This window comes from Poecile atricapillus, chromosome W (assembly GCF_030490865.1).
Source record: "Poecile atricapillus isolate bPoeAtr1 chromosome W, bPoeAtr1.hap1, whole genome shotgun sequence".
NCBI lineage: Eukaryota > Metazoa > Chordata > Aves > Passeriformes > Paridae > Poecile > Poecile atricapillus.
Genome location: NC_081288.1, coordinates 52150605 through 52162662, shown reverse-complemented (window position 1 = coordinate 52162662; position 12058 = coordinate 52150605). Strand labels below are relative to the sequence as shown.

General features: G+C 39.5%; 1 protein-coding gene across 1 annotated transcript in view; it reads right to left on the bottom strand.

Annotated features, from left to right (window-relative positions):
- Positions 1–12058, bottom strand: part of LOC131591999 (hepatocyte growth factor receptor-like) — a 120863-nt gene that overhangs the window by 95769 nt on the left and 13036 nt on the right. The window contains exon 2 of the mRNA XM_058863187.1: positions 7067–7182. Coding sequence (XP_058719170.1) covers positions 7067–7159 — 93 coding nt within the window. The 5' untranslated portion in view covers positions 7160–7182. The remainder of the gene's footprint in view (positions 1–7066; positions 7183–12058) is intronic.

The following is a 12058-nucleotide window of genomic DNA, read 5'->3' as shown; positions in this document are numbered from 1 at the left end:
AACACTATCTTAGAAGGCTGCGATGTGTCTCATTGCACACATCCTATTGGCATTAATCAGGAGACAAGCTTAATCTCAACCCAAACATGTCAGGGGAGTGGCTGGGGTGGAGGTGTGACTGGAGATAAAAAGGAAAGGCTGCTGCTTTCTAGGAAGGAAAGGAAGATCTCCAGCCCCATCACCCCACTGTGGGGTGGCCTCTGTGTCAGAGGTGGGCTCTCAGCCATCCTCTCACCCATGCAAGACCCAGATCACTTCATGTGCCTTGTGAGTTGCCCAGGGATCTCAGTCTAGTCTCCTTTTATAGCAAACAGCAACAGAGAGAAAAACCTCTGAGAATTTAAATTAATGCATCTAAAATATGAAGCATTTTATTTTTCTTCATACACTTAATTCAAAATTTAGGACATCTTCCTATCTGGGTCTCAGTTGTAGACAGGTAGTCAGACAAGAAGAACCCAGCTTTTTTTGCCTGAGGTGCTATGAGGGAAGTACCTCGGAATATGCAAAAGATGGAATTTTCAAAACCAATCAATTTAAATCAACTCTCAATAGGAATATTCCTGGTGAGTTTTCTCCAGTGTTGCCCAAGAGATTTTGAAGCAGGTCACTTTGCTTTTGAGGAAGAAAGCAAATAAAATCCACAGTTGAAAATATAGAAACCCAACACTTACACAGCTCCTAAATTTATCCAAAATTTCCTGACTCTAGACTTCTGGGTTTTTTTCTCATTATGAAAGGTAGCATTAGACCACACATTAGAATTCTGCCTTTTTGTTAAGATTAAAAGTGCAACAAAATATACAGGGAAAAAATCACTAATTGTGATAATTAACAGTTTTACTAAAATTTCATTTAATATATGGCTAATGAGGCATCTGATCTAGCTGACCTCCTGATCTTCTTCTGCCACAGTAGTTTTGAAGATAGTTCTTAAATGGACACAGAGAGATTGCAGACATTTTGGATCATTGAACACTCTGTTTATCTTCTATTGCTCATATCCTGGCAATTCCAATAACCTATAAACATTTACTTTGTGTGGAGCAGGATGCTATTTAAATCTGAAAGTTTCCAGTAAAGCTCTTGCTAATCAAACCTTGGTGTATTTTTCACCAGCCTGATTGTAAACCTTGCATGCCTCTGTCCTGGATGGGAATCTGCCTCCATGCCTTTTGAAAGGATTCAGAAGTGGTTCTGCTGATCCCCCTGCCCAGCACTAGAGCTGAGTGACACTGCTCTGAAAGGCTGCAGAGGTTGCCCTCAGACAGAACCTGTGATTTAGAGACTGGCCAGGTGTGGGCATCTGCAGGTAGGTCTGAGGTGGCAGCATGACTTGGGCTTGCAGCAGGACACAGGTGACAAAGCTCTGAGGAAGGCTGAAAGCTCTGTCTTAACCAGGTTTGACCTGAGCTGCTGGAGATGGAAGATGTTCAAAGAAGATGAAAGACTGACTCAGGTAGAAGGGTAAAGTGTGTCTTGTGTATGCTGGGACTCACTACAGATGTCTGCCTGATTCCTGGCCTGGCTGCTGGTATAAATTACACCTCCACACAGTGTGACATGAGTAGCCAGCTCACATGTGGACACCTGCAAGTGGGCACCTCCAGGTGGTTGTCTTCATCATGCAACTTAGTATGGAATGGCAAAAGAGCTGGGACCACAGCTGAGATTTTATGCATGGGCAAGACTGTCTCAGGAGAGAGAGCAATGAAAGGGAGTAAGAGTCAGAGCCATGCGGAGAGTTGGAGAAGAGGTGAAGATCACACAGAGTGGTCAGGAGGGAACAAAGGTACAGTCACAGACATGAATTTTTAAGAAGAGCACTATAGCTGTCACAGAGTTGTTTTGGAAAGCGGTGTCAGGTTGAGTTAGCCAACTGTGCAGCTTTTGCTTGGAGAGGCAGCTAGGAAATCCCAGCAGCTAGGAAATCCCAGCAGCTAGGAAATCCCAGCAGCTAGGAAATCCCAGCACCAGCTCTGCTGATAACAGCTCCATGTATTCATGGCCCCACCATGGCCTGGTGTTTATTGAAAGGCTCACTAGAATAAGGGAAGAAAGCTCATATTGGATGTAGAAAAGATTGAAACTGACATACTGAGTTTAAATAAGATTACACTAATTAATCATCCTCCTGGGAATCTGACGGATCCTGACGGATGTGATCTATCCAATCACATCCATCTTCTCAAAGTGACGGCCACTCCACACGGGCCACCCGGCTCCACTCGGCATGGAGCCAGCAGCTGGGCCACAACCCCAGCCCTTGGGACCGAGCAAACCAGCCTGCAAACAGCCTCACAGCGGGTGCAAAGGCAGTGGTAGCCAGGGAATTCAAAGAAAACCACTTGCTAAATTCTTCATGACCTTTCCCTTCATTTACAGTAGAGATGTGGTGTTTCCCGGGGAAGAGTAGAATGGGACAAGGGTATTCCTCCCTTTAGATATTCTTAGCAGTCTTATTATTAAAAAAAAAAAACAAAAAACCAAGCATAATGCACATATATTTACATGTACATAGGGACATATTTTGTGTTTTCCAGATAAGGAGCTTTTTGTTAAAGAGATCTGATATGAGAAAAAAAATAGGCCTAACATTTAATATTTTTGCTAAGTAACAAAGTCAATGTTTTCTAAATAAAAATGAAATAGAGAGAAGTTGTAATTTGTTTTTGTCTTTATGAAAGTTGATTTGGAAGACTGGCCGATTTTTGGATGTGATGTTCTGATTGCAGGATATGTTCACATCTGAGTTCAGAATCCTTCACAAGCTTCTGTAGACACCCCAGCACTGAACACCCAAGGCCATGACAGATGCCTCACAGGAAGCCAGCTCCATATTTTTATTACAACAGTTTCTGCCTTTTCCTAGAAAAATAATTTTTCCTTGACAGGTTTTAGAGACAAAGGAGATGTGTCAAATAACTCCGCAAATTTTTCAGCCAGAGGTGATAAATATTATGATGATATGTGTTATCATAAAATATAATGATTTTAAAAGGGTATTAATGTTTTAGTGTGCAATACTTAGAAAACTATGACACTGCCACCTCGTGGATTCTGAGATAATATCCAGATCATATTTTATCATCCTTATTTACATAGTGGGGTGTGTGTTGCACTTCAACAACAAAATAGCTCATTTCTTACAACAAAATTTTTGTTAGCATTTAAACTTCTATTGATATAGACGTGATCTTACTACGATTTATATAAGCAACTCCTTAAGTTCCTAAGACTTCCTTCCTGTTTGAAAGTTAGGAGACATTCTCACATAAGCAGTGTAGTAACCTAAATTTGACAATTCTCAATTCTTCTCTCTACAGCACCCACAAAAGCTAATGCTGAATTGAGATGTAGCATTACTTGCAAATTATACCTGGAATTTAGTTCTTCTTAAATTGTTGAAGGCTGCTATTATATGCAATGAAAAACTTCTCCATATGTAATTGTTCATTGTGATATAAACTGAACTTTATAATTCACCCCTGAGAAAGTCTGGGTATGTGCATCAGGGGAATCTTTTCACTTGTGTTCTTCTGCATGTGGGCTCTGAAGTGCTCTATTCTACTGGACTCAATGAATCAAGGAAAAGTGAAAAAAGCCAAAGACTCTTTTCTCCTGAAGGATCTGAATCATTTCTTCAACACATCATCAGTGACTCCCTAATGAGTCAAGGCATGAGAAAAAAACCCCAAACATATTATGGCAACTTCAGAGACATTTTTGCTTTTTGAGTTTACCAAGAACAGCACCAGGATTCCAAATCCCATACATGTGGGAACCAATATTTGAAGCAGAACTCCAGTAAAACATTGCTGCAGCTTGATGTGCAGCATGGATCCATTCTGACACCAAACTGTTGGCAGATGTAATAATCAGTGATATCAATATTTGTGTCAAGGCAGCTCTTCCCCTTAGGGGAATGAAAAATAGCACTTCTGCCTACTTAAACTCAGGTATGAACACACTTGTGAAAGATGAGTTATTGTGCCGTACAAAAGCTAGGGAAAGGGCCTTAAACCCCCCAAATAAACAATGCCTGAGGACTGCTGTAGTAGAAAAATCAGAAAACAGACACCATCACTGAAACGAACTCCATTATGGTTCATATTTAAGGCTAGACAGTGATTCATACTGTTTCACTAAACTCAGCATGCTGCAAAAGGCACTTGAAATAATTAACACTTAGAATTAAACTACTTAGATTTCACATCATCAAACATTTAACTTTCTGTAATTCCCTCTGCAGCTGTGATTTATTTGCATTTATTATTTTCTCTATTTACCACTTCTTGGTTTCTTTTTGAGTTGCTCGTACTTCCTTCATCTGTAAGTCTGAACACTGACTTATTGTTCTGGCTTCAGCTCTTGTATCTTTCTCATACTCATACTTCTGGCTAGCTAAAAAATGCATTCCATCAAATATGGTTTTAAAATTGCTAAAAGGAGATTTCTGTTTAATTTTAGTAATTGCTTTCACTGTACTTGTTATTCACAAAATGCATGCTCATTACTGCAGCTTGATTGTTTGATATTGGAAGAATGTCACTAGATACACTTTTGTATTTGTTAAAAAAAGATTTTGTTTTGATAGTGTTTAAGAAAAAAGGGGAAGTCTCCTTATATCTTACGCTTGTATCAACAAATATAGATCAGAGTTCTCAATATGATCAAGTTGGAGAATTTGTGGAGACAAAGGCCTGATAGATAACTTGAGAAGAATGGACCTGGGACGCATCATAAAATTCACCAGCTTTGACAAAATGCACTTGGAAGCTATGGTTTCAGCAGGAAATTTTAGAAAATGTTTGTAGTCATAAGAATGAGAGAGAACCAGGGAGAGACACTAACTACATAAGTGTATAAAAATTGGTACACTGGACCAGGAGAGAAGTCCAAGAAACCATCAAACTTCTGAGTCACCCACAACATATGTTTGTGGGAAAAGCAGACTAACGAGGCAAACATACAAAGAAAATTTTCCCTGTTTTCCAAATCAGTTTCCAACAGTCTGCACCCAGAAGTCTTCCTGTGCCAGTTCCTGATTCCTCAGAGTTTTGTTTCATTACTCTTGGACATTTCTTCCATCTGCTTTTCCTGTCTTTTGTACTTGCTTATACATATGGCCTTCAGTGACTTCTGCCAATGAGTTCCAATATTTGACTAAAATCTGTGGAAGAAACCCTTCAGCACTTCCTCCTGTACATTTTAACCTCTCTGCCTTGTAATTTCATTTTCTTCTCCTGCATTTTAAGAAATATTGAATATTCTTTTCCCTACATTTTTTTCTCTGTAATACTTTGATTTCTTTGTAAGCTTACATTTTCCTCCAGTTGCCACTTTTTCAAGCTGACAAATCCTAATCAATTTAGTCTCTTTTTTAAACATCATCCTTGTTAGTGTATTCAAAACATTTGTATAGTTCTACCATGTCTTAATGTCAGTCCCAGAAGCCCATATAAACAAGTATATTCAAAACCAATTAATTTTTCTTAAAACTAATATAATATTTCAGATTTTGAGAATAAACAAATTTCTTTTGGAGTTTGTTTTCATTCAAAGCTGTCCCAAGAGTTGGTCGCTAAGGTCTCAGAAGCCAAAATAATTCAAGCTGGTTGTGAACTGTACACCCACATGTGCACAGTGGTTTCTCCTTTGTTTTTAAAATTTATTGCATGTATTTATTATATATATGTATATATATATATAAATATAAAAATAATTATTATATTATATATAATGTAATATATTATTATATATTGACTGTGAAGTTCCTAACTCTTGTGCTTTCCCAGTCAATTTGGGAAAAAAAATCTGTTTATCCCTCAAGGGAAATTACGGGAAAATAGTAGCAAGACTATCAGATTTTGACTGAGTTAGTCAGCATCCTCACTGAAAAATACCAGGTTAAGAAAAACAAAACAGGTCTAACTGCAGTCCTCAGTTGGATAATTTACTTGCTCTCAAAGTACTTCCAAAGGAGGATAATTTTTTTTGTTGGCTTGTGTAGGTGGACTTGAGGGGTAAAATTTGAATAAGAGCTTTTGTTTATACCACTGTGGTTTCACAGGATATTCTGGTAAACATTTTTATTAACCTTCTGAAAATTCTGCTATTATTACCCTTTATGTGCTTACTATTTGCTGAAATAGTTATTAGTGAGAAGATTGCCCAGTACATGTTTAGATTAAAACCTGGAATAATGACAGAAGCTGCTGGTCAATACCTCTGAGCAGAGCAAGGGGCTCAGAAGAAACTAAGGACTGGGATCTGCCTCCTGTTGATACCCACCAGAGTTTTTAAGCTGACAAAAACCCCCAAATATAAGTGATAAGCTGCTTTTCGTAAAGCTCATCACCTCAGAATTCAAATCCTATAGCTCGAGCTCCTGTAACTGATGAAAATGAAATTTATCTAATTCTGAGAGTGCAAAAGCCTGGTGTGTAATAGAAACTAGCCAAATCCTCTCTGTAGTTAGTGAAGAGAGATGGGGCCTTTTGGACAACAATCATTCTCTCTTCTTCAGACTCCACTTTTCATCGTGTTCTCAGCAGAAATTTAGCATTCTTGCTAGGTGAATCCCATCCTGAGAGCCACATGACTGATATTCAAATGTGAAAGATACAGCAAATAAGGAACCCAAGAGGAAACCTGCCAGATAACCTGACTGGTCCCATTATTTTCCTCAAGGCATCTGGAATCAGCTTGTGGCAGCACTTCTTGCTCGAAGCGCAAAATCTAGGACTGGAAGGATGGTCATTACTCAAAGTACTAAAAAAAGGTACCTCCCACAAAGGTGTTAATTGAAGAGATTAAGTCAGCAGTAATCCTCTGAGAGCAGATATCAAACATTGCTCATTGCACTGTTGTGTTGCAGCCTCAGCTTTCCCTTGGCACTTTTCAGAGCTGGCAGGTATTTGCTTCCCAGCAGCTCTGTGGGTGGATGCATGGACCTGTGCTCTGGTGCAGCTGGCTTCACAGGCAGGGTGAAGTGAGATGCTGATAACAGCACCCTCAGAAGGCTCCACCATTTTCATTACCTTCCCCGGGGAACACACCTTACCTGCCAAGGAGCAGGTTTGTCCAAGGCACTTGGAGGCTGCGTGGCTGTGCTGCAAGGTGAGGTGTCACAACATGGGAAGCAGTGGCCCTGCATCTCAAGGCTGGCTGTTCCCAGAACTGCAAAATAGAAATACGTTGGTTAAGGCAATGCTCAAATAAACTGAAGAAACGACAACAATACTTTGTTTGACAGAGAGTGTTATAAACCACAGTGTGGGACTAGGGAAGTTGTCATCAGCACATTAACAAGACAGTATTTTGTTATTTGAAATTACCTTTATGCTTAGTTCACCAAACACTCACATACACATATATACACACACAGTCTGGCTTTGAATGTGAAGCCTAGAGAGCCTCTTATGTTGTATACCCACATAATCTACCACTGCCATTATTATTTCTTGGCTTTTTGTACAGATAAAATTCTGATTAAGTTTCAGCTATAACAATGTATTTAAGTCCATGGATAAGATTTTTTTGATTCTTTATTCTGTCTTGCTTTTTACAGAAGCATTTTTCTTGTCACCTCAAGAAAGATGGGGTGTGAACATGAATTATTTCAGACAGTCATAGCATAAGAAGTTTAGAAATTTTAGTTATTTGTAATCTTCATTCAGGGAGGGGTTGTTTTAAATTTTTCTCCCTGAAGCAATGTCACTCGAAGAAGGAACTTACCTTAATGAAGAATTACATTCTCCCAAACACTGTTGCACCAATAAACTGAGGTGCTCTGACAGAGAATTTTTTCATAACAAAAGACCCTTCTGGAACTGGTCTAGGGAGATATGAGAAGGTACATGGTGTGACATTGTTTCTGTGGTCTGAACGTGTTCAATGGAAACTGGGCTAAGACTCTTGAAATAGTTTCAGAAGACAGCAGTTGATGATTTGTTCCAGTACAGAACATCTTCATGTTTTCCACCAAAAAAGTTAATTATCTCTGTTCTTGGCAATAAGGAACTGGCCTTCTTGTAATAAGCTTCATTATGAATTTAAGATTGCCAGGAATATTAAGTATTTGGACCTGTTATAGTCCATGCCTCCTTAGCTCTGTTGTCAGTACGCAGAATAACTAAGCTAAATCTAGGTTAGAAACACCTCTCAGGACTGGAAACACTCACAGTGAATACAGTGGAGGCAAATCCTAGGATTATAGCATTTCCAAGAAATTCAGAATTCAAATATTCTTCTTTCTCATGAGGTTTTTTTAGCTTGATCAAATGCATATACGAAGAGTTTTAGGCGGACAAAAAAAGTTCAATCTTGTATTGTGTCAGTTAAAACATTTATTTCTGTGCCATAGAATCATAGAACCATTTATGCTGGAAAAGACCTTTAAGATAATCGAGTCCAACAATTAACCCAGCACTACCAAGGACGCCACTAAGCCACATCACTTTTGTGCAATCATATCCATCATAACGTGAGCCTTTGTTTTTTTTTCTGGTTATAGTTCTGCTTTATATAATTCTCAAGAAAAAGGGTAGGAAAACAATCAATTGTGTCATCAAGAGGAGACAGACTGCAGAGAATCCTCCAGACCTGTGGCGCAGTATTTGACAAAGACCTAGCCAGTACTGGGAGGACACTTTGCAGACTTTGTCCCATCCCTGGCTGCCAGGCTTCTTGCTTTCTCCTCCAAACTTCTGCAATGCACCCAAGACTGAGTTACAAACCATGCACACTCACTGATTCCCCGCTTTCTGAGAGTAGGGAATGGAGTGGGGATGTGGCAGGACCATCACACTCTTTTTTCAGAAGTGGCCAGAACACTTTCCTACAGGTGTTGCACACTAGTGGTGCATCCCTGTGTAGAGGGGAGGCAAAAGTCAGTTGATTACATACACTGAGATGCTTTTCCTTATCCCACTATGATTTCTACCTACTATATATATATATATATATAAAAATGGCAGTACTTTTTTAGTAAGATGTGTATCATGTCCAAGAGATAGTTGTTTGATTTCAAACTGAATATAACTGCAAATCATACTGCTGTGGATCTTACTATTTATGTGATTATAACAATGCCACACGAGCTGAAATGAAGGAAGAGTACAGATGTTAAACACGTGAAGAAAAATTATAGAGTACTTGGAGTTTACATTCTGGAGCTGTGAGTCAACCTGAAGATGAATAAAACAATACCAGGGCATATTCCTGTTGTTTCCAGTCAAGATGATTTCCTCTGCTTATCCGTAGCCTACTTTAAAATGTATCCTTACCTTTTTCTCTACTACCAGCTTTATTCAAATGTAAGTCTATTGACTTTAGCAGAGCTCTGATATTTATCTCATTTCCTCAGTGTATTTTCTAGTCTTAGCATGACTTTTTTCTACTAAAAAGCCCTTGGAAAAAGACCTGCTAAGGTTTATTTATTATATGCAAACTGAAGCTCAGCATCTGCAAAATGTTGGAGGCTGAAGCAGTATTATTAGGTGCTGACCCTGTTCCAAAATCCTTTCACAAGCCTCTGAAGTTATCAGATACTTGTTATCAGATACAGTATTGGCTGAGTGGACCTATCTATCTAACATGCTAGAGCCTTTACTGTATTCTTGTGATTGCAGCTCTATTGTTAAATTATTTGAATCCTCCCTTAGGAAGCCTAATCCAATTAAGCTAACTTTTAGAATTTGAAAATAACAGCATGAATAACAAAACCCAGCATAATTAACAATTATGGGTTTTTTCACAGTAAAAGATCAGTGATCAGAATTAAAAAATCCCACCAAACTCCCTTCCTCTTCACTCTGAAATGATGTATAGCTAAACACAAGAAAGAGAAATGACCAGTCTTTTTACACATGACAAGCAAGTTACTACTGAATTTGTCACAGCAATACTTAGGTGATGAGCCAGAAATCGCAGAGGCATCCTTGGATCCTAGAATTTTTGTTTCTAGAGAAAATAATTAAGGTCACTGGGCAAGTAAAGAAGAAGGCTTGTATTCATTGTACTCCAACTAGAGCCTCAGATTAACATTTGGAGCTTTGGTTTGAACAATGTCAAATACCATAGTGCTTAGAAGCAGAAGTACAAATATCTGCTCTTAGAATTAAAGCTTGTATTCTTTTACCAAAGCTTATGTGCTGCTACATTTTAAAGTATAGAATCACATATCAGATCAACGTGGCAGCATAGGATGCTGGGAGATAGGAAGATACCATGTCCAGCATGGTACCTTCCGTCTTGTGGGCTGGAAGTCTGGAACCCTTGGCTATGCTAAGAGCTGGGGTCCCAACATCTCATTTCTTGTAACCAAACTGAAGATCTTTCCTTTTTTTGTTTGGCAGCTTAGTAGTCCAGGGGCTCACTTGAGGAAGTGGGTCAACACTTAGATTCTTCCACTTGCCTGGTGGGATGGGATTCAGATCTCCCATTTCCAAGGTGTTTCTGCTCATTTTCTTATTGTGCTTTTGCTTCCATTTGGCATCAAATAGATCTTTATCACCGTAGGAGCAGCATTTTCAGCTTTCATGTCAGCTGTAGGAGAGGCAGTCTCTATCTTCTCTGAATGATTTATGCATGCGGTCAGAAGCATCCTCAGATGGGAAGAACTGAGAATGCCTTTATGTAGATGACCCAGCAGTCTGGTTGATAAAGTTGGAAGGTCAGAGGCTGCTGCTGCAGGGGAGAATACTGATGGAAAGGGGCCACTGAGCTGGCCGCATATGGCTTTCTTGCAGTTTTACTTCTGTTGACAGGAAAGCACTCCTGCAATCCCAAACAGATACAAAATAGGTACTTAATTAGAACACTAATTAGAATAGCAACGTCTTCAGCACAGCATGGTTTTAGGATTAAGTGCATTTTGATTACCAGGTTAGCTCTCAAAGGATGAACAAAGACCACATTATTGTGGGGATAGGTATGGAGCAGTGCTACTAATATTTAAATAAAAAATGTGTGCTTAAACAGTTTAGTGCTGCCAAGATTCAGATGGTTCTGGGATGCTCATATGCAGAAATGTAGAAAGCAGGTTCTGGGATACCCATATACAGAAATGTAGAAAGCAGGCAGATTTTTTGTGTCTATCTGTAGTGTTAAATGGAGGTTTTAAGGATGTTAATTTGGGACTTCAGGAGTCAGCTGGAAAACTTAGTTCCTGTTGTGAAGGTGGTAATTGGAGGCAAAGAGCTTTTTCACACATATTGAGTGCTCAGTTACTTGGATTGTGTAAGTGTGTATTTCACATAATGCAAAGTGCCTCACAATTGTACCTTTGCAGTTGTGGGCATCAAATTGTAAAGATTAGCTGTCTGACAGCCTGCTTGGCCCTTAGGTGTTTTTCTAAGCCTACAGGGAAAATTTGGCCAGCACGGTGGGAGAGTAGCTACACCCAAGTAAACAGCCTGATTCACTTTCTTTCCTTTGCCTAAATGAAATGTGCATAGAGGGAACAGCAAGCCCCAATGTGCAGAACATAGTATTCACAAACAGCAGTTTACTGTAGAAATACACTGTGTTGTTGAGGAAGGCATTTTTTTTTTCATCCAAGATATAATGATCTTTCTCAGAGCATAATGCTCGTTCACCCTTTCCAGGCTGGCAATGCTGTAACCCCTATTTTCCAAAGCTGTTCCAAGGAAGAACTCTCTCTGATGGCTGTGACTTGTCCCAAACCCCTTGGATTACCCAGGGAATGAAACACTGCAGGGTCTCCCAGGGAACACAGGGCAGCGTCCTGCAAACTTCCCCGGGGCTGAGGGTGCTCCTGCAGAACAATGGGCTGAGCAGTATTTCACTGTCAGCGTGGTGACAAATGGTGGCCCACTGAGCCCCTGAGCCGTATGTAACTTGGCTGGCAGTCAGTGGCAAAGGTCATGAGTTGTCGTCTTACATTTAAAGCTCAGTGAGATGGTTTTGTGCCGTATTAGTCTCTGTGTATTAAATTTCAGCAAAGAGGGGGCAGGGGAGGAGGAAAGAGATTTTTATCTGGAGTTAGGTGATGTTAAATATTCTCAATAATTAGATAAGATTGTGTGTGTCA